The sequence below is a fragment of the Carassius gibelio genome, chromosome B4, assembly GCF_023724105.1.
Source record: "Carassius gibelio isolate Cgi1373 ecotype wild population from Czech Republic chromosome B4, carGib1.2-hapl.c, whole genome shotgun sequence".
Lineage (NCBI taxonomy): Eukaryota > Metazoa > Chordata > Actinopteri > Cypriniformes > Cyprinidae > Carassius > Carassius gibelio.
The window spans coordinates 13,273,062-13,285,697 of record NC_068399.1 but is presented as its reverse complement, the minus strand read 5'-3'; the positions used below and the strand labels follow the sequence as shown (position 1 = coordinate 13,285,697).

The 12,636-nt window shown below is 37.1% G+C and overlaps 1 protein-coding gene and 1 long non-coding RNA gene across 3 annotated transcripts in view; one reads left to right on the top strand and one right to left on the bottom strand.

The window, feature by feature from the left end:
* The window catches only part of LOC127956899 (thyrotropin-releasing hormone-degrading ectoenzyme-like), a 141,993-nt gene that overhangs the window by 58,627 nt on the left and 70,730 nt on the right, over window positions 1–12,636 (bottom strand). The window contains exon 4 of the mRNA XM_052555177.1: window positions 12,398–12,552. Coding sequence (XP_052411137.1) covers window positions 12,398–12,552 — 155 coding nt within the window. The remainder of the gene's footprint in view (window positions 1–12,397; window positions 12,553–12,636) is intronic.
* Window positions 1–12,636, top strand: part of LOC127956901 (uncharacterized) — a 65,387-nt gene that overhangs the window by 7,044 nt on the left and 45,707 nt on the right. For both annotated transcript variants that reach the window (XR_008153665.1, XR_008153666.1), the window contains exon 3: window positions 12,408–12,620. This is a non-coding gene — a long non-coding RNA (uncharacterized LOC127956901). The remainder of the gene's footprint in view (window positions 1–12,407; window positions 12,621–12,636) is intronic.

Genomic DNA, 12,636 nt, shown 5'->3' with positions numbered 1-12,636 from the left:
TTACAGTTTTGAACCGCTGATCTTTTTCTTTTTACTCCGTATATATCCACATGTGAACACCAGACGAGCTGTGATAGAGGTTTAAAAGAAGTGAGAGAGTGGATGGTTATTTTTTTCTCTCTCTCTCTCTCTCTCTCTCTATAAATTGTGGTGCACTGATTTGCTATGTGGTTTGCCCCTTCTGTTAAAGTAGGGTTTATAGTCTCTTTAAATGTGGGTAACCAATTGGTGAACCGTTTAAGAGGGGTGTGTGTAAGAATGTTTTAGGGTTAACTTGTAACCAGGTGGCATAGGTGGCATAGTGGTGTGGGTTTTGTGTCTTAGCTGAGGGTTACACTTCGAAGGCAGCTGCCTTTGTAAGCCAGCTCACTAGGTTCTGGAACAGAGCCATCATCACACTTTTTGTTTGAGCTAACAAAACAATCCTGAAACTCAGTAAAGCTGAACTAAATGCAGTACGACTGGAAACTGCTCCAACATCAAATTTTGAAACCCTCTGTTTTGAGTGACAAAGCTTATGTATTTGTCAGTAATCAGTGTGTGAAATCCCCAATTTCCTATGTGTTTACAGACGCCGTCTTTTATAAATGAGGAGAGAATAAAACCCCAGCCAACAGACGTGAGTCACTTAGTCAAGACTCCGTTCCACTGACAGACTCAGACATTTATCCTCATTTTAATGTGTAACTTATACATTAGGCATTAAATGTGATTGTACAAGAACTGAAGCCTCACTTTCCTATCATATTCAAACCCAGAGGGCAGAATGTCCCATCTCCAATCAGTTTAAAATAAGAAAACTCAACATCAGCTGCATCAGCCTCTAATAGGCTTGTGTTATTGGCTGAATAACTGCATATGAAGGGCTGTGGCAGCATCATTTAATCTCTGAGGCTTAAATGAGATGAGAATTTAACCGTGATTGAGCGTCTGTGACATATAAACCCCATCGCTGGTGGGCAAATCTACTAACAATCCACTGCTACAGCATCTGACATTAAAATGAGCCAGTATAGAGAGAGAGGTGGTCCTGAGCCCCAGAGAGCCAAAGGATAAACTTATACAATAAAAAACAGAGCCTGTCGTCCACTAATCAATTCTCTGCAGGCAGTTGGAGAGAGCGACGAGACACAAATGTGATTTATCAGATGCTGGCACTTTGCCACTAGCTTGAGTTATTAAAGAACAGACAGACCTTTTAATATATGACAGAATAAGCGCTGGATGAGGACTGATCTAATGCATTCACAATTAACCTGTCAATCAATATGACAGGTCAGCATAAGCCCCGCCCACTCTGGCACTTTGAGTTAATCTACACTGGAAAACAATTAGTCATGTTTAACTCTATATGACAATGATTTGCATGAGACTGAAGCAGTGAAACGTGGCATCTTAATTAAAAACATAAAGATGAGTAGAAGCTCCAGAGAGCTTCGACACAAAAGACTGAAAGAGCCTACAGTGGAATTCAAAATGTGTGACGGCTAATCTGTCTTTTCCTTTCTCTCTCTCTGTGTCTTTTTTTCTTTCTCTTATTCTTGAATAAGCACACTTACACTCTTCTCACACACACACACACACACACACACACACACAGACACTTGTGTTTTATGTATTCGGACTGTTTCCATGTTTAACTAACATGCTAAGTTAGCTTTACTCCTTCCTCGTCTCTGCAACACAGCAGCACACATTGATCGGCACATCACAGTCACTAACAGCACGGTCAAAAGTAACGAGGTACATTTACTCACATTACTGTAATTGAGTAGCTTTTTTGTGTACTTCTACTTTCTGTAATTATTATTTATTATTTTTTTTATTTCTGTAATTTTGCTTTTACTTAAATATATTTTGTTTGAAGTATTGTTCTTTACTACATTGTAAGACCTTAATTACTGAGTAAAATAAATAGCTCCCTGGAAAATACTGTAGTAAGATGATGGGCAGGAGAACAAACTGGCCCTTAAATCACACACACAAAAAAGATGCAGACGGACAAGACGGGCCTTATGGTGCAGACCCAGCCATAAAAAAAAAAAAAAAAAAATACAAATTCCACAGGATGAACTTACATGACAATCTCATTCGGGCTGATCCCCCACGTTCAGACACCTTTATGGTTATAATTGGGTTTTCTTTCCGCTGGCTGTTATCAGTGTTCCTTGTTATATTTCCTGATATTGTATTTTATTGTATTTACATTTGATATATCATTGATTAATAATAAAAAAAGTCACCTTTAGTGATTTAGTGCAGTACCAGATGCCTTCAATAATGTCCTCAACTGTAAGTCAGTAAGTCCTTAACAGAGTGGTAGGTTTATTTACTTATATTATTAAATTGTTTTTTTTACAAGAATGACTTGAAGAGAGCATGCACAGTTGTTGTTTACATTGATGTGTGTAGCATGTGGAAGTAACTGCAGCAAGGGGCTACAGGAAAATTTGGAACAAAGATATCAATGACAATTTATGACTGGTTTATAAAACTACTACGAACACCATTTCCCCATTTTTATCACAAAATAAGGTAAGCAATATGTTTTATAGTTTCTATGGTAAATATGTAAATCAGTACTGCATTATTAATCTAGTTAAACACACACAAACCATATATTTTCACAATCTTTTGTGTTTATTGTCTTCACATTTCATCAGGAAAAGCATATTACAGTAGATAGCCGGATGCTTTTGTCCATATTGGGGATTTCCTGCATGTCATAAGTTATTACTTACTATGAGTCTGTTTTGGAATTTCTGCATGAAAGCGCCCTCCAGCTTTGAGTATGTAGGAAACATGCACTGCAGGAGTATTCTATGAGTGCTGTGTATTGTTCAAATCGTCTCATTTTGGATACGGATAAAATGACAAGTCATGCATAGTCTATCTTGTCTCTTTCAATTTAAATCTAGATTTAAATCTAGAAACCTCTACGTGTACACACCTGCCCAAACAAAAGTGCAGGGGAGGAATTGACATCTTATTAAAATTAAATATTAAAAATGCAGCTAACGTTGTCCTACACACAGCAATATTAACAAAGGTGCCTATCTCTTTCTTTCATGCTGTTTGATTGGGAAACGTTTAAAGCGCAAGGGCTCTTGTCTTTTTTATATTATCTGACTAAAAACGATTCATACTTTGAACTATTTTTACAGCATTTATTTAAAAATCATAGAGTGCCTTAAAAATAATTATCACAACGCTGGTAAAAGTGGCAACTGGCAAATTTTCTCATCCTCTGAATTATACTTATAAATCCTGTTTTCATTATTCAAAAAATGAATCAATTCAGAACAGGATTAGAATATAATTATATTTTAAATAAGACTAGAATTTTTTTTCTGCAACAACAACAGAAGGGTTTACAATAGCAAAACCACCATACCCTGTAAACTCAATGATAATATTTTTAATAAGAATATTAGTTACATAATTCAGGTCTTGTTTTGTTCAAGCACATGGTTTGTGATTTGTCTGTGTTTCTTGTGTGCCTTGTGCTCTCATGTCAGTTGTCTTGACCCCATCCATCTTGTTACCTGATTATAGGTTCATTTGCCCAACCTGTGTTCCCTCATTACTCTCCTCATTTGCTCCCTATTTATTCTTGTGTTTACAGTCCTGTGACAGTTCGTCATCGTGTGTTTCTGGACATGTCCTGATCCTGCCTTGCCTTCATTCCGTGTAGTTTTCAAATAAAACTAAATTATTAGATTAACTGGTTCATATGTTTTTAATTAGGGTTATATCTAACAGTGCAGGGCTGTGGCACTCCAGGAACTGAGTTTGACACCCTTGGCCTATCCAATTTTTGCCTCCCTCCAACTGTCGAACCAAGTAATTTTTACTCCTAGAAATGTTAAACAAGCTACTTTTTACTTGTGAATTTTTTAGACTGGTACTTTTGCTTAAGCAAAATTTCATTGAAGTAATGGTACTTCTACTTAGTGGAGTAGAATATCTTCAAACTTTTTCCACCTCTGACTAACTGGCAAAGAGCTGCAGAAGTGAAGCCCTACCTCCATTTCAGTTGTGTTTGTCTAGGTGTGGAGGTGAGTGGTGATGACCAAAAGATATATTGAATTTGTTCTGCTAACATCCATGATGGTTCATGAGAGTTGCCATGTAACTTAAGTTAGTTAGTTTAGTTAAGGAAGTAGATTAAACCAGTGTGCATTCTTTCATGGCACAATTCTGTGTATTAAAATGCATTAGAAGGATCACAAAATTCAATTGTATGTATTGATATGTAAGCAGGGCCGTAGCTGGGGTTTGCGGGGCCCCAGTGCAGGTTGTACCAGTGGGCCCTGTTTGACATGTTTAATTTGTATGCTCGTTCTTTTTATTTATTAGTGCTATTTACAAGTCTTTTTTTTTTTTTTTTTTTTTAAGTCTGTAGGTGTCCAGGTACAGAAACCAAATAATCAAATGTAAAATAACACTTCATAGTCTTCAATGTAAAATAAAATATACAATCAAACCAAAATGTATTCAGATACCATCAACCCTTCATACATTATCACATCTTATTTGCTATAGTTTGGAAAATGGTAATACAATATTACAAGAACTCAACCATCCAAAACTTCAGACAACTTTTAGTATGACAATAGTTACACAACTATCAATACTTTGTTGACCAGTTACCAAGCAATGCTTAATTTTGTTCAGACTGTGGTGTGAAAAGGTTGCATTAGCAATTCAGGAAAAAATACATAAGCAAAACATGGTGCTTTATATGATGCTGCATAATTTTTGGTCCCAAATGTATTATTATTATTATAATTATTATTATTATTATTAGTATTATTAATAATAATAATCAATTTCACTAGTAGTTCACTGTATGAAGAATTCTGATGTATAATATGTCACAGTTCACTTTATTTTGCTATACTTTTCACTAGCATAAATGTATTCTAGTGTTCTTTACCTAGTATATAAATATATATGAAATTATATCTGGTGTCTGAATAATTGTTGCATTGTGCATTAATTCTTGTTAAAAATACAAAGTACAAGATCAGTGAGTGATTTTCTTTTCTTTTCTTGGATTAACATTACAGCAGATAGTCGCTAAATTAGACGCGGTCACTTTTAAGAGGCGATGAACGTATGCAGTACAATACACATCCCATTTTTTTCTAAACTGCTTACTTTAACTTAAGACATAACCGGAAGTTTTTTCAAACATACTTTCCAAGACGGGTATTTTGGCATATTTTGTACATATTTTGACAGTGCAAGAGCAAAACGAGGCAAATTCGGTGTTCAAGCGTTGGCGTGAGCCTGAACACCAGAACACTGCGGTGCTGAATTGGGCTCTTTCGCGTCGTTTTTTGTCTTTTTAAACTTCGATTCGTATTTTTTCGTTCATGTGCAGGAGGAAATTCGAGGAGAACTTCGCAAAGGAGAGTCCGGTTCAGTGTTGCTGTCCGCTAAACGCGGCTCTGTCTCCACGTGCGCACCAAACACAGCGCGCGAGTAACAGCTTAACCCATAAAAGAGGGTTCATTACCAACTTTATTTAGACCAACGAGCATCCCCGAATCACAACGCGAAGTATGATTATGAAGTTATGTGTTTGTTTTCTCCCGAGCGTCTTATCAGTATGTGTGCTGTCTGCAGCCGCCTTTGTCTGTGCTGATCTTCATTTAGAAACACATCATTAAAATGAAGTGTAACTCCGTGAATACTCAACGAAAAGACATGAGAGATATATCTATAGAAAGCTTGACATGTCTACTTTAAAACTAAACAAGTGCTGCCGAAAACAGATATTCTGTGATAAAGTAATCCATATCAACACAACGCGATGTCTGTTTTTCATGTCTCCCTTCATTATGTCTAATGTGACCACGCCCCCGCCCTGAACGCGCTATTCAGATTCAAACTGAAGCGCGTGGCTTGAATACACCCACACAGAAGAAAAAGCAGCGAGACTGTTCAAGCTTTTTATTTTACTGTTTGCTTCGCGGTGAGAGGAATAAGACATAATTTACCCCAAACAGATGCTAACGCATTGTTTACCATGAAGGTGTGTTCGGAACAACCAATCAAAACTGACTATGTTAGTTGACCAATCAGAACACAGTATGCTACCGAAAGGTGGGGTTTAAGGAAACTGAATCTTTTGAACAGCTTCGCGCAAACCATTTGGGGATCTCTGAGAATTGAGGTAATTTTAAAATGATATTTTGACAAAATGACAATGTTTTTTTAACCTTGGATGGATTTAAACCTAATGTACAGGACTTATAAACAGTGATAGGAAGCTTAGAATTTTAATCTTACTGGCTCTTTAAACTGACTGATGAGGTTGTAGAATGACGTCAGTTCCATGCTGAATGAGGTAGTGAGCAGACCAATGCTGCACAAAGTGACTGGTGCATTTCATCGAATGTTAGTGGAGGGTGGGGGGTGGAAGCACCTGGGGATGTGGGATTTTGAGGGTGGTGGGGTTCATAGTTCAGTGGGGCCTGTAGCAGAATAGGGACGAGGGGGAAAGAGGTCCTCTGTGATGTGCACACCCAGGAACTTGGTGCTGCTCACTCTCTCCACAGTCACATCGTTGATGGTCAGAGGAACATGCTGAGTGTGTTCTTCTCTTGAAATCAACAATAATCTCCTTCGTCGTCTTCACATTCAGAGAGAGATTGTTGTCACTGCACCACCTGGCCAGGTGGCTCACCTCGCTCCTGTAGTTTGTCTCATCTTTGCTGCTAATGAGACCCACCATAGTCGTGTCATCTGCAAACTTAATGAAGAGGTTGGAGCTTTGTGATGGTGTGCAGTCGTGGGTCAGCAGAGTGAAGAGGAGGGGGCTCAGCACACATCCTTGGGGGGCCCCAGTGTTCAGTGTGATGGGGCTGGATGTGTTACTGCCAACCCGTACTGCCTGAGGTCTTCCAGTCAGAAAGTCCAACAGCCAGTTGCACAGCAAAGTGTTGAGACCCAGCTGGACCAGTTTGTAAATGAGCTGTCGAGGGATTATTGTGTTGAATGCTGAACTGAGGTCTATGAACAGCATTGTGACGTATGAGTTTTTTCTCTATGTGTGAGTGCTGAATGGATGGCAGTGGCGATGGCATCGTCAGTCGAGCAGTTGGACCGGTATACAAACTGTAAGGGGTCCAGTGAGGGGGGGACTGGAATGATGGTGATAGTTTTGAAACGTGGGAACAACAGCCTGACTAAGTGAGATGTTACAAAGGTCTGTGGAAACATCAGTTCTGCTGCACAGTCTCTAAGTATACGCCCAGGGATGTTGTCAGGACCTGGAGCTTTGCGTGCATTGATCCTGCTGAAGGATCTACTCACGCTGTCCGGAGTCAGAGCATCACCTGGTCGCCGGGAGAAGATAGAGCCTTCTGTGCAGTGGTGCTGTTTTGTTGCTCAAAGTGAGCCAAGAATGTGTTCAGCTGTTTCAGTAGAGAGATGTTGCTGTCACAGGTCCGCGGTGGGGGCTTGTAGTCCGTAACGGTCTGTATCCCCTGCCACAGGCTCCTAGTGTCTCTGCTGTCGCTGAATTGATGGGCTATCTGTAGACCTCCTCTGTCATCCACAGCTTCTGGTTGGCCCAGACAGCAGGGGCGCTGGACTGGGGGTAAAACCAGTATTGATTACCAGGGCTCCAAAGGAAGAGAGGGCCCTTGAAAAGTCTGGAATATATATTTTCAAGGGGAGGGGGGCCCATTAGGACTGCCTATGCATAAGGCCCGGGATCTTGTGCAGCGCCCCTGCCAGACAGTGATGTTTTTTGTGACTGTTACATCATCAATGCACATGTTGATGTAAGCAGTGACAGTCTCTGAGTACTCCTGGAGGTCAGTGGTGGTGTTGTATGTGGCAGCCTGCTTAAACATGTTCCAGTCAATTGTGTCAAAACAGTCTTGAAGAGCCCCTGACGATTCTTCCGGCCACACTTGTATCTGTTTTTGAACTGGTTTGGCGACTTTAATGAGCGATCTGTATGCAGGCTCACCTCTGGTAAGGAGGAAAAAGAACTGGACTGTGGCTCAGTGGTCCAAAGTCCTCTCTTCAGACTTAAATTGAGCATTTCATTTGGAAATCAAGGTCTGGATTTTGGATGAAGACTGTAGAGGCAAAGAATCCAAAGTCCAGTGTGAAGTTTCTGAATTCAGTGATGATTTTGGGAGCTGTGACATCTAGTGGTGTTGGTCCATTCTGTTTTATCAAGTCCAAAGTCAATGCAGCCATCTGCCAAGAGATTTTGGAGCACTTTATGCTTCCATCTGCTGACAAGCTTCATGAAGATGCTGATTTAATTTTGCAGCAGGACTTTAGCACCTGCCCACAGTGCCAAAATCACTTCCAAGTGGTTTGGTGACCATGATATTAATGTTCTTGATTGGACAGCCAAATCACCTGACCTGAACCTCACAGAGAATCTATGGGGTATTGTGAAGAGGAAGATAAGTAACATCTGACACACAAAACAGAGGGTCTGAAGGTCGCCATTAAAGAAACCTGGGCTTCGACAACACCTCAGCAGTGCCACACACTGATCGCCTCCACGCCATGCCGCAAGCAGTAATTTGTGCAAAAGAAGCCCAAACCAAGTATTGAGTGCACAATTAAAGCTGCTTTGGAGATCTTGAACATTTCTGTTTTGTAAATGTTTTTTAAATGATCTTTTGTAAAAATCTTAAAAAAATTTGAGATACTGACATTTTAATTTCCCCAGAATTAAAACAAAAAACTCTTGAAATATTTCGATTTGTGTGCAATGAACATAGAATATTAAAATAGTTAGCTTTTTTTAATTAAATGACACAAAATAAGGAACTTTTCCATGATATTCTAATGGTTTTTAGATGCACTTGTATGTAAATTTTAACTCAAAATTGAATGTTTTCGAATGAATCATAATAGAAATTCATAAAAACACAATTTTGCAAAATGTATATATTTCCTCATAAGATCAGGTTGGTAAGCGAACATGCATTTGCAGTGTGGCAGAATACAACATTTGTTGCAACACACATTAAATGTGCATTGAGATCTCAAACACTTAAATGAAATAGTACTTTAACTAATCAATAATATTATTCTGTATTTTAAAAAGCACAAACATTAGATTTCAGCTTCACAGTATGCTGTACACATCATGCATAAGCGTGAATAAAAAATAAAAAAGTGATGTGACATTCAGCCAAGTATGGTGACCCATACTCAGAATTCGTGCTCTGCATTTAACCCATCCAATGTGCACACACAGAGCAGTGAACACACACCCAGAGCAGTTGGGGATTCAATGCCTTGCTCAAGTGCACCTAAGTCATGGTATTGCCGGCCCAAGATTTGAACCCACAACCCTAGGGTTTGGAGTCAAACTCTCTAACCACTAGGCCATGAATTCCACCATGAATTCAGTCAGTATTGGACAAATTTCAGTTTTCTGTTTTTCACTAGTCAATATAATAGTTCCAGTCTCCACTGCTGCTGCTTTTCAATTATTCCTGATCATAAAACAAGGGTTTATATGCAGAGAACAGTCTAGGATACCCTCATGAATTTTAGCTCTAAAAATATCAAATATGCACGGTATTGCTGTTTCTGAAATAATGTGATTTCATGCTCCCTGTGAGAGTGTTTTACTGTACAAGGTTCAGAGTGAGTTCAGACACAGCTGTATTATCTGTGCAGAAATGAGAGATGAGGGGATTGCCTTCCTTTATTTCCTTCTCCCTAAAAAAAGAAAAAAAGAAAGAACTGCAGACATGGTGTTTCGTCCCGCTCATTGAGCTTTTATCAAAGCAATGGCATCTCTAGAACACAATGAAGAGCTGTGATTCAGCAGCACATAATGAATATGGAAAGCCATTTTGACATTTATTCCTTCACATGATATTAATTCTTGATATCATTTAAATCTTTATTAGTTAAAATGTTAATTCTTGATATCAGGAATTAGATTTCTACTAGTAACAATGGCTATATTTGACATCAGCAATTACATTTCCACTAGTAAAAATGTTAACTCTTGATATCAACAATAACATTTTCAATTGTTAAAATGCTAATTCTTGATGTCAGGAACTAAATTTTAACTATTAGAAAATATTAAACTTGAAATCAAGAATGTATATCCTGGAAATGGTAATAGGCAAAGCATTTTGTTTTTTATTCTTTCACAGGATATGGATTCCTGATATTATCAATTCAGTTTTCACTAGTGAAAATGCTTAATATCAGGAATTAGATTTCTGCTAGTAACAATATCAATTATTGATATCACCAATTCAAATTTCACTAGTTATAGTGAATAAGTTCTTGAAATCAGGAATTTAATTTCAACTAGCAAAAATATAATTCTTGATATCTGTAATTGTATTTTCATTAGTTAAATATCAACTTAGACTGCCATTCAAATGTTGAAATCAAGGATAGATTCCTTAATAGTTAAAATTTCAACTGCACATCAGAAATACAATTCTTACTACTAAAAGTCTTTATTTTTTACATCAATAATTGCATTGTTACTAGTTAAAATGTGAATTTCTGATATCACAAGTTGAAATGTTAATTCTTAATATCTGTAAATCTGAAAATGTATTTCTGATATCAATAATTAAGAGAGTCATTTCTGATATCTAAAATTACTTGTTACTATATTAAAAATCTAATTTGCGATATCAGAAATGAACATTTTCACCAGTGATGTTTGAATTTTTGATATCAAAAAATTGACATTTTTACTAGTGGCAATTCAATTGTTTATATCACGAGTAGACATTCACACTAGTAACCACATGATTACTGATATTAAAAAAAAACAAGTGTCTTTGCTAGTAAGAATTATATTTCTAATTGAAATGGGAATTTTTACTAGTAAGATATGAATTCTTGATATTAGCAATTGAATTTGAATGGCAGCCTATGGTGACATTTAACTAGTGAAAATACAATTGCAGATATCAAGAATTATATATTTTATACTAGTTTAAATTTAATTCCAACAATTGATCAATAATTAACATTTTAACTTGTGAAAAATTAATTATCAAGAATTAAAATGCTTACTAGTGAAAATGTAATTGCTGATATCAAAAATAGTCATTTTTATTAGAAATAAAATTCCTGATATTAAGAATTTGCATTTTTACTGGTTAAAATTGAATTGTTGATATCAAGAATTCATATCCTGTTAAGTAATAAAAGTCAAAACAGCTTGCCATACACTCATAAATAATCCACCATAACAAAATTCCAAAATATAAGAGCAATATAAAGAGCTACAAACAAAAGCCGGTGGAAAATGAGCATATGCAATGAATAATTCCACCATTTCCATTCATGAGGATGATGCATTTGTGGGCTTAAAGTCCTCTACTGAACATAATTTCATGCTAAAATAGAAAAAGCTCCTTGTTTGATCCGAGTCTTATAGTCTGCAATGATGCATTAAAAAAAAGGTTATTTAACACAAGAGAAACATGTGAAAAGAGAGCGAAACAGTGAGAAAGAAAGTGGATAAAGGAAAGAAAGCTTTACTATCACAATACAAATGGATGTGATGTGTGAAGCTCTTTTTATATGAGCTGAGCATTAAATTCTCCAGATGTCCAATTACATCTACTGCTGTTCTTCTCTTTAATTTAACACCTGACCATCTTCACACTCTTCTACTCTCTGACTCGTGGAGATTTTCTCTTTCTGCTTTTTCCCCTATGTCTTCCGAAATTAGAGGAAGAGAACAGATTCAAAAGGTGATACATTTGATGTAATATGATATTCTGAGTCAAGGAAGAAAAACCTTTAATGGGTTTGATTAGCATAATCATTCTTAGACATCATGCCAGCAAATAATGATTTCAGTAGGCTAATTGATTAATCTGAATATTTCATTGTATTCTTTTAGTTTATAAATTGGAATTAAATCTGGGCCAGACATAGCCAATACCTTTATAAATATACCATTGCTTGCATTACATGTAGAATAACCCTAATTCAGTTAATTAATTCATTTAAATATTCAATGTATTTATTTGAATTAATTGATAGCATTCTCTCTTGCTCCTTCAAATAACACAAACACATTTAATGCAAGGAGCTTACACTTAAATGCATACATACAGTACATTAGACATATTACATACTTATAACAATTTGATATTCCTTTTTATTTTATTTTTTGCACCACAACTTTTAACAAATTAAATCTCTTTGATGCATGATTCAAGTTGTGCATCCCAAATGGGGGTGCAGAAAAGATTTCAGAAAAATGACTGATCCATTTATAGGATCGGACTAAATTTATAATTTGATTTTGCTAAACCAGCGAGCTGAAGTTTTACTGTGACTAATAAAATATCTGAAGCTACACAGCAGCTCATATGCTCATGTTACTCCAGTAAATGTGTTTTACCTGATGGCAGATCTCATGTACCACCACCATGGTGAGCTCCATCTGATAGGAGAAGGAGGAGACGTCAGGATCCAACAAGATCTTCTGCTCCACAAACACACTCAGGCCCCAGTTCTCCATGGCTGCATATGGATGCTTCGGCACTGCCAGGAGATCTGCACACAGTGAGGAAGATCCAAGCTCAATGATGGGAAACCAAGACAGTGATACAATGCAACAAGAAGTAAGTGTAAACAAAT